The 27307-nt window shown below is 30.5% G+C and overlaps 4 protein-coding genes across 8 annotated transcripts; 1 reads left to right on the top strand and 3 right to left on the bottom strand.

Moving 5' to 3' along the window:
• Positions 1–464: 464 nt before the first annotated feature.
• On the bottom strand, positions 465–1526 carry LOC111613411. Its single transcript, XM_023354766.1, has 2 exons — positions 1423–1526; positions 465–1019 (listed from the first exon to the last, which is right to left on the bottom strand). The coding sequence occupies exons 1-2, from the start codon at positions 1500–1502 to the stop codon at positions 635–637; spliced, it is 465 nt and encodes a 154-aa protein (XP_023210534.1). The 5' UTR covers positions 1503–1526; the 3' UTR covers positions 465–634.
• A 660-nt stretch (positions 1527–2186) lies between these two features.
• On the top strand, positions 2187–6694 carry LOC111613415. The gene is made up of 5 exons (XM_023354772.1): positions 2187–2290; positions 3747–4047; positions 4182–4251; positions 4563–4619; positions 5798–6694. Exons 2-5 carry the CDS (start codon positions 3751–3753, stop codon positions 6553–6555), a joined length of 1182 nt encoding a protein of 393 aa, XP_023210540.1. The 5' UTR covers positions 2187–2290; positions 3747–3750; the 3' UTR covers positions 6556–6694.
• Positions 6695–7182: 488 nt separating this feature from the next.
• On the bottom strand, positions 7183–19003 carry LOC111613412. Of its 3 annotated transcripts, XR_002754763.1 has the most exons (5): positions 17967–19003; positions 16889–16940; positions 15371–15499; positions 9528–11524; positions 7183–9456 (listed from the first exon to the last, which is right to left on the bottom strand). XR_002754763.1 is itself a non-coding variant. In XM_023354767.1 (4 exons), the coding sequence occupies exons 2-4, from the start codon at positions 16926–16928 to the stop codon at positions 9678–9680; spliced, it is 2016 nt and encodes a 671-aa protein (XP_023210535.1). In that variant the 5' UTR covers positions 16929–16940; positions 17967–19003; the 3' UTR covers positions 7183–9677. The 3 variants fall into 3 exon arrangements, 2 of the variants coding, with proteins under 2 accessions (XP_023210535.1, XP_023210536.1); XM_023354767.1 differs by having other exon boundaries at positions 7183–11524; XM_023354768.1 differs by having other exon boundaries at positions 7183–11524; positions 15371–15496.
• A 1113-nt stretch (positions 19004–20116) lies between these two features.
• LOC111613413 (NACHT, LRR and PYD domains-containing protein 2-like) lies at positions 20117–27090 on the bottom strand. Of its 3 annotated transcripts, XM_023354769.1 has the most exons (6): positions 26214–27090; positions 26063–26130; positions 25879–25955; positions 24886–24937; positions 24484–24612; positions 20117–21530 (listed from the first exon to the last, which is right to left on the bottom strand). In XM_023354769.1, exons 3-6 carry the CDS (start codon positions 25951–25953, stop codon positions 20281–20283), a joined length of 1506 nt encoding a protein of 501 aa, XP_023210537.1. In that variant the 5' UTR covers positions 25954–25955; positions 26063–26130; positions 26214–27090; the 3' UTR covers positions 20117–20280. The 3 variants fall into 3 exon arrangements, with proteins under 3 accessions (XP_023210537.1, XP_023210539.1, XP_023210538.1); XM_023354771.1 differs by lacking the exon at positions 25879–25955; XM_023354770.1 differs by lacking the exons at positions 26063–26130; positions 26214–27090 and having other exon boundaries at positions 25879–26054.
• Positions 27091–27307: the final 217 nt, after the last annotated feature.

Below are 27307 nucleotides of genomic sequence, written 5' to 3'. Positions count from 1 at the left end.
AACGTCACAATATATTGGACAAAAATCAGGTTTTAAATATATATTTTCTTCCGAGGGAGGAATTGCAATGACGTCATGAATTGGAGTAAAACGATCTGCAGATGGTTTGATTTCTATTTTGTTTTTTGGAATTATTATTATTATTTTTTGGGGGGGGAAATCTAATGATAAGTTGAAACGTTGTAAACTTTTCAATATAAAGTCCAACTCTTAACTCGATACATCCGTTCATTTGGCGTGTAAGAAATTTTCTTTCTTTTAAATGTTTGCCATTAATCGAAAAATATTAACTTGCTTCTTTATAAGTTATTGATACACAAATGCTTGTCATAAAACAGCTTTTGTGAACAAATATTTCTGATATAAATTGTATATTTTTAGTCAGGAATATTTGTATTTTAATGACGGACGAGTATCGATTGCAGTAAGTGAAAAATAACGGATATTGATAAGAAGTCCTGGTTTTTATGGACTTGGAAATATTGTCAGGGACACACGACAAATTGTCTGTTACGAAAAACAGCTTTATTGCTTCCAGTTCTTTTTCAGTCAAGACGAGTAAAAAATCATCTGACTCAAAAATTTCATTTTCCATTGTCAAAAATCTGATTATTGATAAGAAAGGTTCCATGAGTTATCTTAGAGATTTCTTCTCACTAAGTTTGTTCATGGGCCATTTGTAGGTGATATCGAAGATACTCTTCTCGTCTAAAGGTTTATTAATTGGGCGAGATACGAGTGTGTCTATTGTTGCTTCTTTGCAATTCAAGTACACGTCTGTATAAAATATTTGATCGTACTTCGCATCAAACATTCTCCAACAAGTATATAACAGTCTGAATTCGTCGATTTCGGAAGCAAAGTCGTGTACGAAACAGACATTTTCTGTTCGTAGCATATCAGTAATACGAATATGAAAAAATTTATTTACACCAATAATACGTAACGTCTTGTTACTTCTTAAAATATCCATTGCTGTTTTTAAAGATGGGAACATTGATACTTTACTCTCCAACAGTCTAAATGTAATGGAAATACTATTGTCACGATATAATTACAGTATTTAGAACAAACTGTAGCAATATTAAAAGTTTAAAATTTATTTCGTCGTGGATCTTTAAAAGTTTTTATAAAATTGTAAAAAAGAAAAGACTAAATACAAATAAACATTTGATGTTATCGCATATCTTTTACAGTCAAGCGAACACAATTAACGCAAAGTGCCAGAGAGACTCTTAATCAGTTTACATATTCGTAAACAGGGAAGAGTTTCAATGGAATCTTGGACTTTTTTTATATTAATTTTGTTTTTGTGCTTGTGTAGGAAGTGTGAAGACATGACATTTTTCTTTGTATTCAGTCTTTAATGTTGTAAAAATTTTACAATTTCTTCGTGTAATTATTATGAAAAATGTAACTTACTCTGAAATTGCTTGCAAACTTTCAAAGGTATACGGTAAATAAAAGGTGATATCGCCGACATTTGAATAAGATTTTATCATGCTCAATAAAATGATGCTGCTGTTAGAAATTCTTGATCGAGATACTTGTAATTGCCGTCCATTTACACACTGAATTTTAATAATATTCATCGATGCTTCTTNCACAGAACGAGTTGCTTAACTTTCCAAATAACATCTAAAATCTCGCTTAACGCCATCTCTTATGAAATTTTATTTTAAGAACATTTTTATATTTTTAACTGTTATAAAATGGCAAAACCCTTAATTTCGAAAGCAGGGATAAAATTTATAAAAAAAAATTGTAAATGCTAATAACGAGTAAAATCGTCATTACATCCGACCCTACTTGAGATATAAAACACCATCCCCTCTAACATTTTACCCATGATTCGTTAACCACGAAAATTTAACATAATCAATCTCTCTAATACAGAAACCTCCCTGTAAAATGTTATAAAGGAGAAAATGACATGTATGTCATTTTCTCCTTTATAAAGTCGTTTATAAAGTTTAAGTAAATTAAAATTGTATTATTTAGCGAAATCATTTTACAAAAATAATACGAAAAAAGGCCTGTGTATTGCCAGAAGAAGCCACGAGTGACAGGTTCCAAACATTCCTAATCGTGCTCAATCTGATTTAAAATGGTTTTAAATTGTAATTAATAATTTATATTTACATTTACTTTTAATTTTAAATTTTTAGTCAATACTTCCGTGTGATGGAGACTTTATCAGAAATATAAAACCAACGGAAATTGGTGATTAGGTCAATTAAAATTGAAAGTAGAAGCGGAAAGACTTGAAGTTCAACACGAAAACAAGTTGGTACGTATTTGTTTTCTATAAAACAATTTTATAAATTCTATCGAAATAAATATCTTTCGAGTCCTTTCAGCATGTTTTTTTAATGATAAATAATTACATTTTTTAAATTTTAAACGTATGAAAAAAATATCATTGTAAATGGATGGGTAAGCCCAACGTTTGTTAACTTTGTGTTGAGTTTACTGCAAAATTCAAACCGTTATTATTTAAATTTATTTGTTTTATCCAAGAAAATATATTAGAGAAATTTCTTCTGTTTATTTCCTTAGCTTTAGCGACAGTAACAGCGTAACACCGTCATTTGTTTCCGACTTTTCTTCCTCAATAATATAATTAGACGTTAACGTTATTTTTAATTAGTCGAATTACGTTCTGTAATTTCATAGTAATTTACATCGGCGTTTTCCAATCTGTGGGGCTTCTGACTATTGCAAGGTGGCTCGCAGCTTTTAACATTTTTTAATACAAACAAACTAAAAAATTCAAATTGATAAAAAAAAATAAATCGGCAAATCGGTTACGCCTAATTCGCGACCCTCGTCCGAACAACTAAAGCTAAAATTCCATTCATACACTTGCCGAAACGTCTCGACGATAGAACAATATACTTTATTTTCAAAGCTATTTTGTCCTGTAGACCATTAAATAAATTATAAGGACACATTAACGCTAGGATCTTACAAATCGTAAAGCTAAATTTAATAGAATCTGCTTATTGTATTCATGGATCGTGTTGCCAGTGGTCGAAAGAATCGGAATTTCAGTATCAAAGTAATATCATCGTTAATGAAAACCACAATACAAAACCACTGGTTGCTCTGTGTGTCTGTGTAATATGAAACTTACCAATATCACGTTGATTAGAAAAAATATTAAAAATAATATTCTGTTGTATAGTTATATGGAGAGGTGAGTTCCCTATCCAGGTATTTTCGGTAAACATATCTCACAGTCCGGAAATGAGCAATTGATACAGCCAAGAACAATTATAGGTTTTAGCAGAACGTCACGGTATGACTTTCTAAATAAATATTACATTTAATTAATTAATTTCTAAATTTTTGATGTTTCTCATTAATTTATAAATTGATATTAAAAGTTTAAACTCAAAACTCATTAGTATAATCAGCCATACTTTTATTAAAGCTTTCAAAAACTTCGGTACTTTTATTTTAAATACAGATGAAAATGTGTGATAGCATTCGAGGATTTTGTCATACATCCCTCCAACACTAACGATGAGTGGGGTAACTTTTTTGCATACGTAAACCTTTCAGTTGTAAAGAATGAGCAATAACTACACACTGTTCCTTGTAGATATTTAAATGGCTTTATTTCTTACCTCAGGCAATTTACATGTAATTTTATTGTTATACTTTTATGTGTATGTTTAATTTTTTCAGACGTATATTTAATAATAAAGCTTTTGTGTTAAATAATGATACTTGTTCCTTAGCACTATGGAGAATAATAAAGAAAAAGACTATAAAATTCAAATTAAACTACTCTACCTGCTGAATCTGCTGCTCTTCTTGTTTGTCCTCGTGTTCGTCATCATTTATTCACCTCAAAATAATAATATTCGAATGGCTTCACCCGATATAGAAGAGCGTTATATCAAAACTAAAGAAGGGGATGCGAACATCAATTCTGACATTTCTCGTCATCAACTTAAAATAAGAGACGTTTCTTCTAAAACTGAATGCGGAGAGAAAGACGAAGATGCAGTAATGCTGAACGGAAAATGCAGTATAAAAGTAAGTCTATAGTAAAGTGTATTTTACAATTAAATATCACTTCAAAATAAAGTGAAATAAAAAATTAAAACATCCGGGAAGTGTAGTTATTTTTTATTTACTTACATTTTTCTTTAATATTTTTATGCTTGTAGAAATCTGAACTGTGCGAGTATTGTCTTACTTTGAAAGCCATTTGTGAAAGAAACGTAACAGAAACAGAAGGTACTGTACAATATATACATATATATATTATCGTATATTAGATATACGATTAATTAACCGCTTTCATATTGTTGATTTAGCGTAAATTAACAAGGAAAGATAATAAAATGTACTAATTAACTAACCTTTTCAATTAAGATTTTTGTGCAATTTTTTAATTAAATTAAGAGTTCCAATTTACATGAGCACACTTTGAGGTATTTCAATACGTTTTGTTGTAATTTTATATTCATCGATTAATTTTTTAAAATCTTGATATGAAAGAAATAACAAATTTCTGACACATTATGTAAAATTGTTTGTATTGACAGGAGAACAGGAGGAAAAAAAGGATGATTCTGAAGAAAAGATAAAACAAGAAAGTAGACGTAAGAAAAGTCATTATTTTATAATACATTTCTTTTTGTTTTTTTTCGGTTGTTTATTTAATAAATTTTTATTTTGTATACATTTAATAAACTTTAGTAGAGTACAGTAAAAATTTGCTCTGGTAAGTAATTAAGCATAGCATCAGAGGGGTGCCATGTTTTCATTGTTTGGGAATAAAGAAGCGATAAAGAAAAAATTTTACTTTATAGGTTATTGTGTTCTTTTACTTATCGAAGTAATATCATCTCGTTTGCATTTCTCAATGTTTCAAGGTGTCCCTACTCCAGAAATGTCAGTTTCTCTTTTATAAAGTCGTTTATAAAGTTTAAGTAAATTAAAATTGTATTATTTAGCGAAATTATTTTACAAAAATAATACAAAACAAAGGCCGTGTATTGCCACAAGAAGCCGCGAGTGACAGGTTCCGAACATTCCTAATCGTGCTCCAACTGATTTAAAATGGTTTTAAATTGTAATTAAAAATTTATATTTACATTTACTTTCAATTCTAAATTTTGAGTCAATACTTCCGTGTGAAGGAGTCTTTATCAGAAATATAAAACCAACGGAAATTGGTGATTAGGTCAATTAAAACTAAAAGTAGAAGCGGAAAAAGTTCAGAACGTAACTGGTCGGTAATTAATCAATGTAAATATTTCATTATTTCAAATTTTTTTTATATATATTTAAGATATAAAGTTTGACATTCAATACCATTTCATAATTCAATATACTTCAACTCTGATTTTGATGTAATTAAAAACGAATTTTAAACTTTAATTTAAAGATTTTAAATCTTAAGGAAAAAATGGTGCTCCATTGGACTTTAATAAACCTTACGCCTTGAAAACTTAGATCCGACCCTGATTAATACTACCGAGTTTTGGTGATTAAAGATCAAGGAATGCGGAGAAAATAACAAAGATAACTTCAGTGGGGTTACATTTGATAAAAATTTTATTCGTTATTATCATTTAATATAAAGGTAGAAATGAACTTCTTAAAAATTATTACAATTTTTAAGAAGCTCATTTCTACTTTTAATATTAAGCATTTTTCTTTTTTAGAATAATTAAAGTGGCATCATATTGTAGTAAAAGCTGATTGGAACATTTCAAATCTGAATTTTTTTCTATAAATATAAATTTAAATATTAATTTGATATTTTTATTTTCAGATTGCATTCTGGACAACGTTACAGATTACCAGATTTTTCCATTTCCATTATTTAATGTGAGCCGAAGACTCGCTTTCGCACAGTTTGAAGAGAATTCTGAAGGAAATTTTGACATTTGGCTGAAGGAAAGAGAAAAACCTGTTATACAAGAATATAGATTAAATGAAAACGGAACTTATGAAATTCTTAAGGAATTTCGTTTTCCTGAAACAATGACAGATTGGGGAATCGTATACAATGGAAGTTATTACGGTCGATACGATTTCGAACACAAAATTTTCAAATACAACTTCCAGACTTGGGAATCCAAAATAGGAGATAAAATTTTTCATATTCCACGTGTTGATTTCTTTTCTTTTTGCATAGACGAGGACAGTATTTGGGTATTTAACGTAATAGATCCTCGTTTGCACGTGATTCACGAGGCTCTTCAAATCGATCCGGAGAATTTAGAAATTTTGTCCAAGCAAATTGTTGATAATGCAATTTGCCTGATACGATATGGTTTCGTTGCGTATGGCAAAATTTATTGCTTCGAAGATTTGAAAAATGTACAGATTTCTTTTATATCGGATAAAACCGAAAAGGAAATTCCATACATTGCTCTAAATGTTGATAAAGAAATATATAATGAAGCTGCTACTCAGTTCTACAATTTCAAAGAGCAACGTCTTTATGTACTCTACCAATCCTACAAATCCATGAGTTATACACTTCATAGATTCAAATTACATTTCAATTGTTCGTCTGAGGAGTGAAAAGTTGCATCGACATATTTAGGTCTATTATTTTGTTTTATTATACACTTTTTTTTTAATAGAAAGTCGTTTCAATTAATTGATGTCATGAATAATTTTTATTTTAAATTTTTCATTCTTAATATAACCTTTGTATGAAATTTCAATAAATATTTTCTCTTCTTATTTGTCTGAATAATTTTAAGGTAAAAATGACTAAATAAATGAAATTACTTTTTATTTTATAGTGTTTTTTTAGCAATAACTTTATACAGCTTTTGTATTTTATCCGATCGATGTGACAGTTAAAAAAAATATTTTTTATTTTAAATTAATTACTTATCATTACTAAGTTACTACTAATATGAAACACATATTTTCATTTAAAAAAGTCAACTAAAGCAGATAGATAGAAGTGTAAATATATATAGTTTTTTATTTTAAAAAATTTTTTATTGTTTTAATTTTTATTTACAAGATTACCCGTTTATCTTATAGAGTATATTTTTGACATTGTCTTGAAGATAATAAGTATAAAATGATAACGCGTAATTCCAATTCAATTCGTTCTTATAGGGATTTGAGTTTCAAAGCAATTTTTTGAGTTTACCAATGGATAAAAATTAAACAATGGTACTTAGTCGTGGGTTTGCGCCTCGCCGAAGGAATGCCCTCGCGGAGTTTCTCAGATTTTCTTCACGTTGTAATACCTAAATAGGGGCCAGGCTTTTATAAAAGATCTCTTTCGGAAAACCGCCAATGTGACGCATTTCCGTAAATAAATAAACCAAAGCAATGCAATTTTACCTTAAAGGATAATGTAACAACAGTACGGCATCACATATTCGTATTATTCATCATGCACCATACAGTATTGCTATATTTATTTGTATTCGAATTCCAAGAAAAGTTCGCTTTTGCGGAAAAATTTCTTCCGAGAATTTGTTCGAATTTCAAACTGTTTGAGTTCCGCGACACTTTTATATATAAATCTTCATTTCGTTTAGACGAAACTGACATTTCACATTAATTACAATGAGTAATTCAAAAAAGTGATAAAAAATAGATGTCTATGACTTCGATTTCGATATACGGCAAAGTAAAAGTGACATTGCCCATGATTACTGGCCGTAAATAAATGTGCCTAATGAAATTAATAAAAAAATAGCACGCAAGCCGAATGGAAAAATGGGTGCCTAAAACAAACAAAACACAAGAACAAAGTCATCTAGTCTGATTACTTCATTTTTGGAGAGTTTCTTCGTATCCTGAAGTGCAAGAATTGCCTCTCCGTAAAAGACTGATGCGATGATAGCTTTTATCGTGGCAGCAAATGCAAGGTTCGTCTGTGTACAACTGCCAAGTGCAAAGAACTACTCTGACGTTGTATAGGTATGGAATTTAAAAATTGCACACCTGTTTTTATCGGATTTTAATGATTTAATGTTTTAACTTTCTTTATTTGTTACAACGTATAAAAACTTTGACTAACAAAAGTCAAACACTTTATACGTTGTAAACAAAATATTTTTATTTTTACAGTTTTACTTGTTCTACCCCACTGATTTAATGATTAGTTATTCCAGTTTTCACTTTAAATATTATTAATTTTAACGATTTACATAATAAAATAAGGTGTGAAGAGGAGTATATCGGAGCCCGAAATGCATATCCGTTGTAAATTATAGAAAAAAATGTACTTTTTTCTTTAACGGAGTGGTCCTGTATAATTTATTATCAATAGCAACTTTATAGAAAGTTCCAAAGAACATACAACTAATTGATAGAACAGCAAGCAATCAATTGCTATTTGAAGCAGTCCAGTCGGCAAATTTTTGCGCAATTTTCAAGCTTGAAGAACCTTTCCCCAGACTTTATTAATGTTTATATGATCATTATTTATGCTAAAATTTCCTTGAACTTTTGCAAACAATTCTTTTATTCTTTTACAATTGACTACTAGAATAACTTGCTTTAATCTCTTACGTAAATATACGAAATTAATATTTTAAAATGTAGAATGCAGACCAATATTAGCCATCTACTAAAGCAAATTGAATTTAATAAACTACGCTCCTGTTTGCTTTTATAATAAGATGCAAACAGTGGGGTCTAATAAATATATATTACCAAGCAAGTAATAAATGGAATCATTTTTATTTAAATAATGAAGTAATACAAAAACTAGTGCCACAGCGAGTTAAAGCCATCAATCTTGTAGTACAGAGAAACCGTTGACGTTGCTTTCAACACAAAATAATAGTTTTTTACTGAGTTTTTAAAGCATATTTCTATTTTCGATATTCACAGATTCACGCTGGTACCTTGTGGATGCCAAATAAAACTCAACCACTAAAAGTGTAATAAGTGCATCTTTCAAAAAAATGCATTGACAAATGTCAATGTTCGATATAGAATATGCCATAAGAAATGGGATTCACGTGTGTAAATGAAGTTGATCCCTTCTGTAAATTAATTAACTAAAACGCTTTCTGCATATATATATATATATATATGCTATGTTTCTATACATTACATTAGCGTTATATTGCATACCAATACCTTACTTTTTCCATACACGTATGCTTTTTGTTTCATCCCCTATTTTCTTTTAATTTCCCTATCAACACCCCAAATAAATTATATTTAACTGCTTCTCTTTGTGACATCTACCAGTAAGATAATTAATGAGCTTACTTATGGCAATGAAACAGTGTCTCTTATATTAAAACAATTATATATTTTATTAAAAAACAATAAAAATTTTATTCACTTCAAAAATATAACATTAAAAAATCACACCTAGACAATGTACTTTCCTGAAGAATTCTACTCCAGCAATTAAATTATTAAAAAATTATTTCTGTACGGAATTCTTCATCACACATTTAAGATAAAGGCCTAGGCACTGTCTTCTAGCACCTATATAACGAGTGAAGACTGTCAGCTGTAGTGGAAGGTAAGATTGAAGTGTTACAAAAGGCCCGAAATACCTGAAACCCTATAAGGCCGGCCGTGAGATAATACGATTTGCTTTTCAATCCCCGTCGCTAAGTCACCTTAATCCTGACACCTTTATCCTCCTCGACAAGTCGATGTTTCTTCTAAAAATAGACAGGTATAAAGTAATTTATTACATTAGTCTAAATGACCACGCATTTTGAATTCTTTTCTCTGATTGGATAAATTTTCATGAGATCACGTAAAGTTTCATACTGTTCCAATGACAAGAAATAACTGTTAAACGTCCCTTCTGAACTTTGAGTTTGCAATGCAATCAGTTCTTCGCCTTCATCAATACGTAATTCTTTCAGAACACCCTCAGTTAAATTCAAAGAATAATTAACATTTCTGAAGCAATGAAATATATCGATAAAATTATATATACCAATAAAGTAAATTTCATAATCGATTGGTCTGATGTTACGAAAGAAGTCGATGATACACGAAACAGACTCTCGAATATCGTGTGAATAATCCCGATCTGTTGTCATATTAATAAGAAAAAGGTAAATTTTTAGACCATTTGGGAAACTGAAATCGTTAAAGAACTGAAAAATTTCATTCTTGTGGTTTTCGTAGTCAAACTCAGATTCGGAGAAACAAAAGAACAACTGTTTAAATGGATACAAATTCAATAATTGTTTCATCTCATTTAATTCTATATCATAAAATTTTACTTTGGAATTTGAACAAAATTCCTCCCAGTTTTCCCTTAGTTTGATTTCTTTGTGAGCTCGAAGCATGAAATTCGGAGTGAATACTTTTTCTTTTAAATTACACAGAAAACTTTTGGGAAATTTATCACTACCAAACAATCCCAATAAAAATAACAATATTTGATCTGTGATCCAAGTTGAAAAATTAGAAAAATCGTTGTATATAGCGTAAGCTACAAGAAATTCACGAAATGTGATATGCAAAAAATGATAACGAATGATTTTATCGTATTGTGAAAAAGATTCCACAGCAAGAATGTCCAATCCAATGATGAAATTATATTCATCTTCGTTTGGAAAGAACTTTACTAAAGCCTCTGATGTGATCGAATTAACTTTTAGAGGTAATGTTCCCAATCGAAGAAGCAAATTTTCTCCTATAAAATGTTTTCCTCGTTCGAACTTGCAATTCAGATCTGTTTTTCTAACATAACGTTCGGTTATAAGTGTAAACATTCGGATGTATAATTCCGTTGTGCTTTTAATCTCTCCCAATTCTGCATTATTAAAAAGGCAGCACAACATGTGCAGCATCAGAGGACATTCGGCTATTTCTTTGTAGAACTCGTCTTCCTCCACTTTCTCAACAAGACTTCTCCCTTTACTCTCGTCTTCTCTGAACATTAACTGAATACATATCTTCTGATATTCTGGAGAAAACCCTTTTATCGAAAACCTCATCTTCATGTCTTCTCTGATATCCTCCGTTGCTTGAGGTCGACTGGTTACCACAATCGTCATTTGACCAGAAATATCGAAAGATTCCTCCCTTATAAATTTTATAATTCTATCTTTCTCTACAATCTCATCGAAGCCATCCAAAATCACCAAAATGTTCATTTGCCTAAAATGTAATTTCCAATCTTTATCAAATGACGAATTCTCGTGCAAGTTATCGAATAATGCCTGTTTTACACTTCTATCGCCTAACTCTCTTAAAATAATACATGCCGTTAAGTCAAAATGTTGCAAGTAATCCGCGGATGCCCAATCGTATGCAATTTTCCTGCACAGAGTGGTCTTTCCATAACCGGGATGTCCTGTCACCAAAATAGTTTGATGGTCGTCGTCCTGATTAGAAAATATTTCTTTCAGATTTACTTTATCTCCTCTTTCCTTTCCGAATAAATCTGCCTTTTGTATTGTCAAGTCTACGAAGTAATCCTTTAATATAAAGTCGTTCCTTTTACCTTCCCACAGGAAAGATCTCATGTAAGCAAAGTATGTCTTGTACTTGTTCTTCAATTTCTGGCTGCAATTGACGTACTTTTCTATAAAGAAAAAAAGAATAAGTAAAAATTCGTGAAAAGTTTCAAGATAAAAATTCTAAGAATTTTAAGGCAATGCCGACCACTGTTATGATAATTATATATGAATGTTATTGAAATTTTGACAATTAAAACCTGTTGAAAAAAGAAGAGGAATGGGTAGCATTGGATTAATGGAAGGCGACCGTGCAACACATAAGCAACCTACCAATCAGGCTTCCTCCCGCGTCCACCTTCTATAGAAATCTGGTCCATAGTTAATATACACACATGAATAAAGTATGAAAAACACTACTGGTCATTCCCTATGTTAAATAATTTTATTCAGTTAAGACAATCAAAATACTTTGAACAACGGACAGTATAAGATTTTGGAAATTTAGTGTTTAAAAACTAATTTTAAACTTCAGCCTTCACATAATATAAAAATAAAATTGAATTTTAAAATGTTTCCAATAATAATATTTAAATATAATATTCATTTTCATATATTCTCTCACAGAGTAAGCAAATAAGACTATAATTAGAATAAATTCTGCTTTAATTAATTACAGGTGTGCACAGAGTGATAAAAATAGGCTAATAGAACGAAAAAGGTGTGCATTCCTCAGGAGTATTAGCAATGTCAAGGGAATCTGATGAATGGACGAGCGATTAATTTTTTGGTTTTACAAACTGGATTTAAAACTGGTTTCTCTTGAATAGATTTTTAAAATTTGGAAACTGGAATACTAGTATTAATGTGCATAAATTAAATAATTAAATAGTTAACATTTTGCAGTGGAGTGCAGTGGCGTGCCGTCATTAGAAGCGTTGGAAGCGCCGCTTTCCCAAATTAATATTTATTTATTTTTTAGAGAATACGAGGGAAGCGCCGCTTCCCTCGTATTCTCTAAAAAATAAATAAATATTAATTTTAATTATACGAAAATAATCGCACAATATTTTATTATAACCGCATTATGTATCTTATTACAAATTTCTATACTACACGTGGAAAAAAAAAATGCTATTGTATATTAGAATATTAGTGGCGGAGTGGAATCTCCTGTATTTTCAGATTACGAAAAGCCAGATTTGCGCATGCGCTTTACAGAGCACCAACCTCACCCGGTTTAGCCGGTGGAAGCCTACGACCTTGGGTGAAAGCTGCACACATATAAAGATTCCAATTCTATCAAGGACCGGTTCTGGGCTGTTAGCCGCCTGCCCACTAGATATTTCGATTACGTGAATAACGAGTAGATTTATAACTTAACCCAACCGATAAGAATTTACTGGTATGTTTTTACGATAGTTCTGTATAGTTGACAGGAGTTTAAAAAATCCATTAAAATATTTGATATATTTATTCCGCTCTCCGATTTTATATTACTCACGGATTTCGATGTTAAACCAGTGATATTACGATTTCGTACATCCCATCTTTAAGGGGATGTAGAAAAAAACGTGTACAATTCTTGTATAATGTTAAAAAATTAACCGTTACTTCGACAGCATCATTTACAACTAAATTTAATGAATGAGAGAGATGCACGAGGTACAGAAAAGGCTCTAGAATTTATTTTCCTTAAATTTACGATTTATGTATCCGTTGTCGTAAAAATTTGTCTTTCCACTTTTTTCCCGAGACTACAAATATTCGAGTACAAAGTAACTGGTTTCGACTTATTTCTACTTAAGAAGTAGTTAAATAATTAAGCGATTAGGGAATTGGGGACGTAAACAAAACCCTGATGAAAGAGCCGGAATTTTACTTAAACAAAAGCCTAACCGGACCAATATCTAGCCGAGTACAGTGGGACTGATTTCTTCGTAATATTAGATGTAATAAAGACAGAAATTTTTCCAGTTCAATGAAAGTGAGTAAAAGTTGTAAATTTTGGAAATTTCCGTGGACACCTGGTCTTAAAACGAATTACAGTAGTTAGAAAACAAATGACTTTTAAGTTTAACAAATTTAGATTTTTACAGCTATGATGAGAAACGTTTAAAATTTACAACAACCCTGTCGCGTCCTTTGAGATATACTAGTGATGAGACAAAAGAGACATTAACCGGTATCGGCACCCTCGGGATTTGGCAAGCATGCACCGCACCGCACACCTACCAAGACCGTCTCTGATTCCATCCACGAGCCACTGGTAGGGAGCAATTTTAACTAGGTGGATTGTTTTAATATTTAAAAAGTAAAGACTATTTTATGTTATTTTTATGTACGTTTCTTCACAAAACTATATTTATAATTTTCTTTAAAAGTATATTCATACAATTGAATATTTTGTACCAGGTATGTATAATTGTATATCATCACACATTTTATTTTAACAAGTAAGTTTTTATAATTTTATTTTTAATTTTAGCCCTTATATTATAGCTAGCAATTTAGAATGTAATTGTGATATCGAAAATTTATTTCAAAAAGTTTTGGCTCGAGACCATATAATGAAAAAGAAAAAATTTGTTCGACATTTTCATGATAAAATTTATGAAGATATAAAATGGCTTTGTGGATGCATAAAAATGCAAAATTTGTTTTGTTGGCCTTGCCTACTATTTTCAAATAAAATTAGTGTGTAGAATGAGATTGGCTTTGACGATTTAAATAATTTGAGTAAAGCTGGCAAAAGACACGAAAATCCTAAATCTCGCATCGATTCTTTCGTAAAATTGAAGCAATTTGGAAATCAAAATAGAATAGAATTTAACATTAGTACACAATATAAAATATATATTGAAAATTATAACAAGATAGTTACGGCTAATAGATATATTTTAATTAGTAGATGTTATCGAAGCGAGAATTGGCATTTAGAGGGCGTATAGAATCTATTAAATCTAATATAAGAGAGTTAATTATATTGAACTCGCTTATTTATTAATTGCGTTAGATAATCTATTAATTAAAAATACATTTAGAGAAGTCTACGGTTTTTACTGGCTTATCGAACAAACGAATACGAATGGACCCTAGAACATTGCTGACTGATTGCCCCTGGAAGTCGGCTTCTTATAGAAACACAGCTTCCCTATCATCAAATGTCACGGCACGCCACTGGTGGAGTGTTATCTATAGGAAAAGTAGCAATTGCATGAGACTTCATCAACCGTCGGCCCCTAACCGATCTTTTATTAGAAAACATTTCCCCAAAAATTCCCGGAAGAAAATGTTTTCAGTCAACATTGTACACGGTCTCCCAAATTAAAATTCGACTGGACTATAATGCACCATTGTCTCGTATATCGTAACGATACTTTTAGTGGATTGTAAGAGAATATCATTGGCAATGCAATGCTATTCTACAAATGTCAAGTTCCTTTAGTTATATTAAAGGTTTGGACGTGTCTAATTAGTAACATATTCTACTGACGAAAAATTAGGCTATATTAAATTCTCAGTTCTGTTATCTTAATCGTAAACTATGCAATATGCTTTATATAACATATATTCATATAAATCTAGCCAAAATGAATGCACGTAGGAGAGATCAACTAAATTGAAATATAAATATGAAAATATTTAATGACACATCAACCTTTTGATTTACTCAAACTTTCTGATTCTTGACTGTGTTTGGATTTCTTATTGAAACAAATTTAAATTGAAAAAATAATATAAAAACAAATAAAAGAGGGCAATAGAGATGCTTTTCAGTACGTCAAACCTGATGTTTTTCAGTGTTTTAATAAGCATTTCTATTGTTTTTGCTCATTTCTGCCATATATTTTAATTTTTTTTATAGAATATTCTATGCCATATTACGACGTATAACAATAAAATTATGTGTAAAAAGAAATCAATTTAAAGTATAACGTTTTCCAATAATCGTTATAAGTGTAGACACTCACCATTTTCTTCTTCATCTTCTTTCTTTAAGTAACTTGTTTGTGGTTGTTGAGAATGGATTTCTATTTTCGTACCAATGTGAACGTCTGTACATTTCTTGAGTATTACTGGATATTGGTTACACTTCTCTGCTGAAAATAATATGCAATTAATTATTCAAAAATTATTACCAAGTATTATATACGTGGTAGTATCAAAATTGAACCTAATCTTCTTGTTGAATTTTTATTACGTAACACAGAATTTTACCGCAGAGCTGTGCTTTTACACCATCATGGAAGTAAGTTCCTGACTGAACCGATAACACTTGTGAAAGCTGCCCTGTAACGGGGGTAATAACTCACAAGCCCTCAGACGAACCTGAAGCTGTATTCTGGTCAACGTCTCTCGTAGGGTTTCTCCAGGGAGCCCGGGATCCAAATTGTTTTTTAACCCGGAAAATTCTTCTCATTCCGAGAAATACTGCAAATTTCTTTAAAATTTACTCTTTTCTTTATTTTGTGTTGAGTAAGGTTTGATCTAAGTTCATTTTTCTATTTAAATTTTTGACTCAATTCAAAGAGTTTTTTTTGGTCAATATTTTCCAACAAATCTTTTCTACTTGTGAAAATTTCTACATAATTCAAAGGTAATTTTACACACCATTATCAATTATTCTGGAGGTTGTAGGACGTATTAAGTTACTTAAAAATGAAAAACAATTATATCATTCGATTTTAAGATTTATTTTATATATTAAAAATAATTAATTATATCCCGGGATTTCTTAGGATCCCGGTAAACTGTTCACTTTTTCCCCGGAATCCCGGGATAAGCGAAAGACCGGAAAATGCGAAACCCTAGTCTTTCGTCTCTCTCAGAGACGACCGGATACTTGCCTTTCGTCTTTTGCCTCGATTTTGCTATATCCATATTTTGGATAGCGCCTCTCCAACAGGCACGTAATATTTTATGCCTTACTTCACGTTCGAAGCACTTAAATAGGGTGAAGTTTCCCGTAGAAAGTCCTCCCGAGAGGAATCCCTCTCGGCAGAATGCCCAAATGTCGCTTTGACGTAAATGTATAAACCGAATCTGAAAAGGAAGTTAAATAGTCTTTGGGTTCCGATCATCAGCACAGATGAATTCCACAGCCCTTTAGTGTATATAACGCTTAAAGATTTTACAATAATTGTTTCCAGGCCAGTTTTCGACAAGTGCTATTCATACCGGAGGACTACTAAAGGACAAAAAACCTCTCCCCCGAGAAACAACCGCCGAAAAATTTTTGAGGTGGTCTGTCCGGATATGTCGGGCCCCGATTATCTTTATCCGGTCCCCCTCATTGTGGGCCTGGACGAACAAACGATGTGCAGGGCTAAATGATACTATGACCATAGAAATAATTAAAATAATGGAAATATTCTAGAAAAATTAACAATGAGTCATTAGAACAGTTTTTAAATAAGAAGGAAAAAAGTGTAATTTAGTACTAAGATATTAATTAAAATATAAAATATCAAACACAAAAACTTATTTACCATTTAGAACGTCCTGACAGATATCTACATGTTCCAGCATCTTATCACATGCCTAATTATATAAGTAAAATATTAAATTATTTTAATTAATAACTTAAATAAATAAATAAGCATGGTTTCAGAGAAAAAGTAATATATCCATATGAAAAATTAATAAAATAAATAAATATAACTTTCATTTTATTTGTGTAAGGTTTGAGGAAAGTTAGTTAAATTTTTACTAATGTATACAGTAAAATAGAAAAAAATTATTCGGGCGAGAATTGCTGACAAAATATTGGGCAATTTTACACGGGAAGTAAGTAAGCGAGCCAATGATGAGATAAATATTATCTTGCATTTGTATCTGTATTAAAACTGCTTTATCCAGCAACGTGCTGATTATGCTTTCAAGTGAGCACACCTTTTTCCTTGTTACGTTGACAATAACTGATAATACATCTAACACTTCATATCGTTAGAATAAATACAATACATATTGCAACAATTCAGGGTTTTTAACAGGGTTGATTATTGGCCAGTTAGAGATCGATAAAACTTTGGAAATATAAAAAAGAATTACAGTTATTTAAAGTATTAAATTTTTTTTAGTGTTTCTCCTCTTAGATAAAGGTAGGGAAATATCTATTAATAATACTGCTTAACATATAGTATATAATATTAAAGAGGTTAATGGAAAAAATATTTATATTAAAAGGGTCCATATATGAACAAGTTTGGTTATCCGTGTACTAATTATAAAATATGTAGATAAAATTATATATATTAGCAATTATTAAAGATCTTTAGATGAAGAGAAACGAAGAAATTAAATGATCCGAAACTTTACATAAATAAAAACACGAGGGCCAATTTTTTGTTTGTGTGTTTTTTTCTGTCTCCCTGAATACTGTTCTTGATTTGCTCGAATTTTCACCATTTTTTGCCGAATTTAACAGATAATTTGCACTCTGCCCCGATAAAAATAATAACAATAATTATCACATATCCATAAGCATCTACTATATGATTAATTATTAAATAATTAGTAATTTCTATTGTAATAATCGGATTTTTATGAAAATTTTAAATAGCTTACTTTTATTGGTTCTGTTAAAAATCCACTTAAAATCCTTTCTTGTAAGATTTACGTCCCATTTGGATCGATTAGAAACCTTTGTTTAATTAACAGGTCATCAATTCACTCGCTAACACGTGCGAAATCCAACGTCACTCGTAATTTCCCAGTGACGTCAGACGTACGAAGATACCGACTTCGTTGTTTTACAAACAATCGTAGTTGCTACGTCAATAACATCACTCCGACTTTATATCGAATAGAATATGTTACCTGTGTTAATTAATGAACACCGTGTAATCAATTTTAGTGATGACCAGTTGATCGTCTCGTTTGTAACAACAGCAAACAATTGAAACACCCTAGCATAGAAAGCACGCATCCAACCTTGAAAGGGTGAGTGTTGCGCAACACACAGGAAATCGATAGTGTACTGTTACGTGGTGCCATCTGTTGACAAAATATTCCGATAACATAATAGATAAGTGTAAATAAGCTGAATTGTAATTTTTTTTTCTTTGGTTTCATGTTCAGAGAAGTGTCATGAATTATTATAATTATTTTTAATATTTCTTATTAATATAACTTTTCAAGTTAAAGTACATTTTCTTTCCAGAAATGCGGAAAGCCTCGTACAGAAATATGTGGGTCTCGGAGTGGTTACCAGTTGTTAATCTGTTTCACATGAAAAATTTCAAAGTAGTTCTCCGTGCAGGAAACACAGTTTTGGAACGCGTATCAATTACTCACTTTATTATCTTTACTTATTGAAATGCAAAAATATATTATAAATTTACGTTTAAACCACCGTTCCTTTCGTTTACCACCAGCTTGAGTAATTACCTCAACATAGAAGGGGAAATAAACTAATAGTAATAAAAGAGAATTGCCGTGTGTGTGTTTGCTTTTCTTTTTTCACATTGTAGTCTTAACAATTGTTAGGTACTTATTAAATTAGTATAGTTATTGTTATCTGTTTGATTAAGTACTGAAAGTTATTAAAATTTATACCTAAATACGTTTTGTTTTTTATTTGGAATACGTGTACTTAGATTAGTTGCGAATTTCATCGCATAAAAGTTTTTTTAAAGATCCAAAAAAAATTGTCCACATTTTCAAAATACTTTATTTTTTTGTTTTACTGAATGACAATAAGAAATAAAACGACACAAAGTGGCGAGCAATTTCGTATTTGAAGGTACGTCGTGATTTTATTTCTAATTTATTGTAGTAAACAATATATCTCGAGTACTTAAAACAGAAAACGTTCTTGTTTGCCATACTGTTTAAAAAACTATACAAATTTAATTTTTGTTTCTATTCACAAAAGGAACAACTATTGAATTCACAATGTATTTTACCATAATAAAACCTGGCGCAAAATTTCACGTGAATGGAATCATCCAACAGTTCAAAATGTGCGTTAATATAACAAAAACAATTTTAAACTTAACAATTATATGATTAACTTCAATGAAATTATTTTACTTTTATCTAAGATATATTCTAACAAGAATATTTCAACCGAACACTAATATCTTTTAATCATTAATGTAAGCTACGTTCTCACATAAATGTTGCATCCAACGATTGTCATTGTATAAAGTTTCAGCCTACCCATTTCATTACATTGAACTTTGCCAGTGAAAAATACATGTGATTTTGTAAACAGACTTAATGCTATTTTCTTATTTCAAAACGATAATATATATTTTCTATTCGTCTACATTATCAAACATTTTCAATTCTGTTTACACGCAGATTTAAATATGATATGACGACGTAAAGTTTCGTATTGTTTCAAAGAAAGAATATATCTGTTAGAAACTCCTACGAATTCTTCAGTTTCCAATGCAACCAATTGCACGTCTTCAATTACCTCTACTGATTTCCGCGCGTGGTCAGATAATTTGAAATTGAAATTTACATTTGTGAATCTATCGAACGAATCATCCAAGGGCTTACTTACACCAATAAGAAAGATGTCCAAATCTCTTGTGTCTGTTACATTAAACAATTCGATAATACGTGAAACAGGTTCTGTAATGTCGTATTTATTTTCAGAAGGCCATTTGTCAAGTGAGAGTATAAGATAAATCTTCATATTATTCGGAAAAATCCAGTAGTTGAAAAAGTAAATTGCTTCATTCTCCGTTTCATCGTCTTCATTCTTTCTCTCCTGAAAATAGAAATATAACTCGTTGAATTCATACAACTCCACTAGCTCTTAAAAATCACTAAAGTCTTTCCAAGAATAAAATATCACTTTTGCACGAGAACAAAATCGTTCCCAATTCTTTGTCAGTTTGATTTGTTTGTGAACTTGAAGCATGAATTAAGGCTTGAACATTTCCTTTTCTACGTACGTTAATAACCGTTCGGATAAAGGTTCTTCTTGATAAAATCCCAACAAAAACAAGAATTTCATACCAATAATACTATTAGCAGGTGAGAACATACATAGATTGGTAGATTGAAAACTGACGTACATTGATAATGCTGATAGAAATTCGCCAAATGTGCGATGTACAAACTTATATCGAATTATATTATCGCATTCAGAAAAGGAATCGAGAGTCAGAATGTCCAGTCCAATAATAAAGTTGTATTCTTCTTCATTTGGAAAACAATTCCTCAATCGTTCTGAGGTGATAAAGTGAACTTCTCCCAATTTCATTAGCAAATTTTCTCCCACAAAATATTTTCCTCTTTTAAACTTGTTCTGCTGATTTGTTTTTCTAACATAACGTTCGGTTACAAGAATAAATATTCGGATGTATAAATCAGTTATTGTTTCAACTTCTGTCATCTTTCCATTGTGATAAAGACAACACAACATGTGTAACATCAGCGGGCATTCCGCCATTTTTCTGTAAAAGTCGATTTCTTTTAGAACTGAAGACAGTTCTGTTGCTTTTCTCTTGTCTTCTCTAAACATTAATTTAATATATTTCTCTTGATATTCTGGAGAAAACCCTTCTATGGAAAATCTCATCTTCATGTCTTCTCTGATGTCTTCTGCTGCTTGAGGTCGACTGGTAACCACAATCGTCATTCGACGGGAAATATAAAAAGATTCCTCTCTTATAAATTTTATAATTTTGTATTTTTCTACAATCTCATCGAACCCATCCAAAATCACTAAAATATTCAGTCGTTTATATTGTAGATGCAAATCACTGTCAGTTGTTGCGTGTTCATGCATGTTGTCCAGTATTACATCCTTCACACATTTATTGCCTAATTCTCTTAAAATTACAATAAAAGTTAAATCGAAGTGTTTAAGATAATTCGTGGTTGCCCAATCGTACAGAACTTTCTTGCAAAGAGTAGATTTGCCATAACCGGGATCCCCTGTTACTAAAATAGTTTGGTGTCCATCTTGTTGTATGGAAAATACCTCATTCAAGCTTATTTTATCTCCGCTGTTTTTTCCAAATAAATCTGCCTTCTGTACAGTCAATTCTACGAAATAATCCTTTAATGGAAAGTCGTTCCTCTCGCCTTCCCATAAAAAAGACCTCATGTAGGAGAAGTAGGTCATATATTTAGTTTTCAATATTTGGCAGCAACTGTTGAACATTTCTATAAGAGGAAAAAAAGGGGGAAATAATTAATTAAATATCGTGTATATTCTATTTATTTTATTTGCAAAAATCAAGAATTATAAGAGAATTTAATCTGTTTTTATCCTAAAAATTCCAATCAATATCAGCAGTATATCATATCATATGTCGCTAAGCATCCGAAATGAATAGTGATCATTCAGTACTTTCTAAAGTAATAAACATATGCAAATTTGCTTGAATCTCCCTTTATATTAGTTTGCTAACAACATTAGTTTGAGGAACCAAATACAACGTTAATTTGCTACTGGTATAAAAAAGAACGTACAGTACAAATATATTGTAGTCTTTCCTGATAGCTTTCTTCAATGTTTAAAACGAAATCGTGGACAAATTTTTTTTTTCTATTTCGAATTTTCTCGTGTCAAAATACGCGAAATTACAAAATGTTTCTTAAATTCGACCAATTGAATTTTAACAACGAACTCAATTCTATTAGAAACTGCGAACAGCTTTTGCTAGTGCATCGACTTAATTAATGATTGAATGGACACCATCCTACAGGTAGAGAAGGTCATCCGCCGGGTTTCATAATTTTAATCGCATTATTGTACAATATTGGAGTATACTAGGAAGACGATTTATATGTCGTGTTGTAGAACACGCTTTGTAACAACAGCAAAATTTTCAATTTCGCCATCAGGCAGTTAGGTATCGCAGAATAAAATATGGCAGCTTCCTTGCGGCAAGCAGACCATGTTGTTCATCTCGGCCGCCTATTTTCACACTTAAAAAACAGACAATCAGAGAAAGAACTTTATTTTCTGGTAGTTCCTACTTCTATGGACCATCTACTCCAATCTGTCCGTTCTAGAAATGCCCGGCAACGTGTAAAGCGATTTTGTGCTGTTTTCATTCACATAACCCATAGAAAGAAAGACCAAGTTTGTTTTTTTAGGTGTGTGACTTAGATTCCATTATTCTGCACCAGAAACTGGCCGAAATTGTCTTTTATATCGTGTCACTCATGGCCTGCCTAATGCTAATACATACGCCAGTGTTTTAGTTCAGAAACACAATTTCTCATTTTATACTCAGATCTGATATCATTTTCAGTTCAGTTATAGACGTTCATTGCTCACACTTGAATCATTCATTATAAGTATGTATACTGTACTAAGATGGGAGCGTATTATAGTTCGCCATGTCGACTGATGAAAAGGATTTTATAATACTTTTCCTGTAAGTGTTTATATATTTAGAATATGCCAAAATTCACCTGTTTGCAATAGTCATTTTGATTCTACTCCTGCAATTTGTACGGCTATGCTATTGCCAATTCCATAAGACCGAAAGAATTTCGGTATACTGTATTCCTGGTAGAAGCATTTTACAAGCGCAGTTATACTGCCCTAGCCTCTATCAGCTGGTTAACTTGCTGTCCATTAAATCATCAAAGTTTTGTAAGTTCATGTATGCTTCGAATACACTTCATAAAGCCATTTTTCTTTGCCAAACGAAAACTAATATATTATACGATTGTATTTTTTTCGAACTTATAATAAATTATTGTACAGTACATTTTTCAAATAAGATACATCTAACGATTAAAGACATTTTGTATTTTCACTATTAATATAAAAATTCTGAAAGTTGTACTGCAACATACTAAGACGTTCACTTGCAGAAATATGAAATTAAAATTAGCAACATTCGAAAAGTTTTCTGTAATAATATATTTTCCAAAATTTATGTAATAGACTGTATTTCAAACAGGAGTTTCAAATGATACCCATACGAAAGAGCCCTAAACAAATAATTTATTAATTAAGGTAAAAAGTAAGAGCTATTTAATTTAATACAATAAATGTATTTAAGAAAAAGTTTCAAAATGATAGAACCATTTGATGAACGGTTGCTCTGTTCATTGATCCTTCCTCAGTTATCTAGACCTCTTTGCCAGGTAAAAGGTTTACATTCCGTTCAGGATTTAATCTGTTCCCTTTTAAAATAATCATAGGCAACATGAGTTGATTTAGCGCATTTCAACACGAAACAATAGACAAGTTTTCAACGTGATCAAATTCTACAAGATGCACTCTTTTTTCTCATTTTTTGGCATACACATTTTGTTGTTTACGCAAAGCGAGTGTACAGCCTTTAACTTTTATAGATGTCTCTTGTCGAAAGTATTTAATCGAGCCAATACATCCTTTACTTTATCAAAAAAGTCGCATACAATACATCTATTGATCTTTGCAGCCCTAATCAGGTTCAGCCTTTCTTCTGGCATTTTCTAGCTGATGATGATTACTATTACATTACTGCATATTACAGAATTTGTCTATGAGCATACAATAACAAAACGTATGCAAGAAAATTGATAAACCAAATTGGTTCATCAATAATGAGCCTTATTTGTAGCTGTTAACCCGCGCTTTCCATCAGTGTTTTACTAATAGATGAAATAATGCCATTTAACTGGAAATTGTCAATGCCTATATCATATTCTACTCATCAAATTACCTTGAAATAGTAAAGAACAAGTAAAGAAAAATTTAATTTAGAATTCTAAACTAATGAAAAATGAATCTACTGTTTGAATCTTTTACGTTACTGTGAATATTTTTTATATAAACAAAGTGAGATGAAAATGGATATTTTATTAAATGACAAAATACTGAGTATAAACTTATTCAAAGATACTTAATGAATAAATTTAACTACTTTTTGTAATTATAAATTAATTTATATATAATCATATTAATAGAAAATTTTACAATGAACCATAAACTAAAACTGTACAAATTACAGCTTTTTCATTACTGTAAATTCACTTTATATAATTAAGCAATTCACGTAATGTTTAATATGATAAATTACTTACAAATATTTACTCTCGCCACAAAATAACAGAAAATAGAATTATAATAATGTTTCTCTTGTATGTTTACGTAAAGACACGCACTTACCATTCCTTTCGTCCTCTTCTTTCTTTAAGGATCTTGTCTTTGTTTCATCGGAATGAATTTCTATTTTCGGTCCAATATGAATATGTGTACACTTTTTCAGCATCATCCTGTATTCATTAGCATTTTCCACTGAAATCAATATGAAATCTATATTATACTTTAGTTAAATTAACAAAATAATTAGACAACAGTAACTATTATTAAATAGTGTGGCTTCCGCATGCATAGATAGATACATAGCCACACTATTCACTTAAAAATAGCGAATATGTAACCCGAGTAATTAAGGCGATCGTTCGGCTATGCGCTTAAGATAATTTTAACAATCATCTCCGTAAAAAATATTAAAATATAACAATTTAAAAATTTAATTTATAAAATAAAAGATTCACAAGCATCTACCTTTTAATAGGTCTTTAAATATATTTTCTTTCTGCGTCACTCCGTCCGTTTCCTGTTAAATAATATACATTATACTTTTTAAACTTGTCTACAGTATAGTTTATAAAAAGTTAAATTAAAAATATTAACTGTATTTAATATTAATGCACTACTTATTATGCAACCACGTTACGAAGGCACTCGATTAGAATCTGAAATCATTTTTCATCACTACACTGTTCTATTGTGAGAATACCCACCGAAAGGCATAAATAAAAGTTAAATATAAGTTTTTTCTGTTATCATTGTGAAGTTCGATAAGAAAAATAATAGCGAATAAATGTTCTGGAAGCTGAGAATGTATAAATAAATTATATTGGAAAATACCTGACTGAACTGGTGTTTTCTCATTATACCAAATTTAACATAAACAAGCAAAATAATAGTATTTTCTGGAAAACAAATTCATAAAAACGAGATAGAATTTTTTGCTAAATCATAATCTCACCTTTAGAAGTGTGAGATTGTTGGCGAACAGTTGGCCTACATGAGTACACCCTCTATAAAAGCTTACTCTATTATTTTAGATCGATTACAGTTAGAGTCATTATCAAACTATCTGAAGTATTAGGAGGAAGAAACATAAAATTTTCAGCTAATATTTTAATTTAAGATGTTCGAGAATTTATTAAACGTAAACATGTGTATAGAATTCTGCACGTCAGATAGAGAAACAATCAATGTATTCACCTATTTTACAGAAAACGAGCATGATTTTCAACCAACATAATATACTAATACCTGCAGACTATTTTTAGTATCCGATTTACCCTATTTAATTTTCAGTATTTGAAAAACTTTTCTCATAGTCAAAACCTAACGATTACGAAGTTACGTATTTGAATTTGTTTAACGAAATTGAATAAAGTTTTTAATTCGTTACGAAATAATAGTTGTGACACAAATCAATTGTCCATTATTTACATTAAAGTAAAATTTTTTTCGCCGACTTACAACTGCAACTTGTATGTAATTAACTGGACGAACTACGACACTCTTTTCCTCACTTGAAACTTCTGCTTCGGCCATTTCTGTAATTCAACATAAATAGTTTTTGTGTAAAATATAAAAATTAGACACACTTCTTTGTTTTAGTTTAATTCTATTGTAATATGACTAAAAACGTTTAACTATTTACCTTATTAAACACGTGAATATGACTCTACGCAAACAGGTCTTCATATGCGTTGTCGTAGTCGAATTCTCCTACACCGATAATAATTTTTAATACTATAGTATTACTGTAATATGTATATATTATATACATATAATGACTAGACAATACTTACATGATAGCACGAAGGGTTTCTAGCAAAGTTAAGGGTACCAATTTTTAACCGAAGCCATATAATAGCTAAAATAAGAAAACCTGAAATCATTATACAGTAAAAAATTTACAGTACGAACAAAATGTAATTAATACCGTACTTCACATAATAAGCTTAACTTTTTCTCTTCTGAAGGTTCACTATAACTTTTAAAACATGATATTACGTTGATTAACCAGTGACTAAAGTCAGTAACAGAAAGAAAAAGATTTCGTCTTATACGAGGTATCCTCAAGAATGTGGACTGCCCAATTATATACAACCTTATTAAAAGTAACATTACAGCCAATTTAATGTGCCTTGTTTTTCAGTAATAAATTTTAATTCTAAAATTTAATGCATTTTAATATGATATTTTACAATTTACACATAAAATATATTGCAGATATCCGGGAATATCGGATCTTTAAGGGATAAGTTCATTACGAAAATTTTGATATAAATGCCGTCAAATCATACACGTATAACACACAATTTAAATCATTGTTACAGAAAATATCATATGTTAATTATAGTTTGATACATCCGAGAATAATACTAAAATTGCGTATTAACACATGAAATCAAAAGATCAATTTGTATCATTTAAATTCATATAAAATTTATATAAAGCAATGTTTCTTAACAGTTGTAGTAATATACACAATTGTGAATTTCAAAACACTGCTATACTCCCTCTTGAAAATTGTGTTCAAGATGGAAAAGGTACTGTGCAGAGAGTAGTAGGGAGGGTGCCGACATAACCGTAGAGTTTCCAGTTTATCGCTGGCACTGACAGTACGCAATTAGTCGAATGAAAATTCTATAGGTTAAAACAGCTTTAAAATTTAATACAGTAGAGCGTCGTTTATCCGAATCAATTGGGGACTGGGGTTGTTCGGATAACTTATTTTCGGATAACCAATTATGTACGAAAAATATATTAATTTATCCTGTGTTGAAATTTTTTTCCGTTGCGTGTCGCTCCGCGTTGAATTTTCGTCGATGTTAAGCCTAACGAAGACTATTGCATCGTTAAAAATTATTTTTATATTTTGTACAAACAAAATAAATAT

This window comes from Centruroides sculpturatus, unplaced genomic scaffold, assembly GCF_000671375.1.
Source record: "Centruroides sculpturatus isolate CEXI.00-Female unplaced genomic scaffold, Cexi_2.0 scaffold1963, whole genome shotgun sequence".
Classification (NCBI taxonomy): domain Eukaryota; kingdom Metazoa; phylum Arthropoda; class Arachnida; order Scorpiones; family Buthidae; genus Centruroides; species Centruroides sculpturatus.
This window is presented reverse-complemented; position numbering and strand designations above follow the sequence as displayed.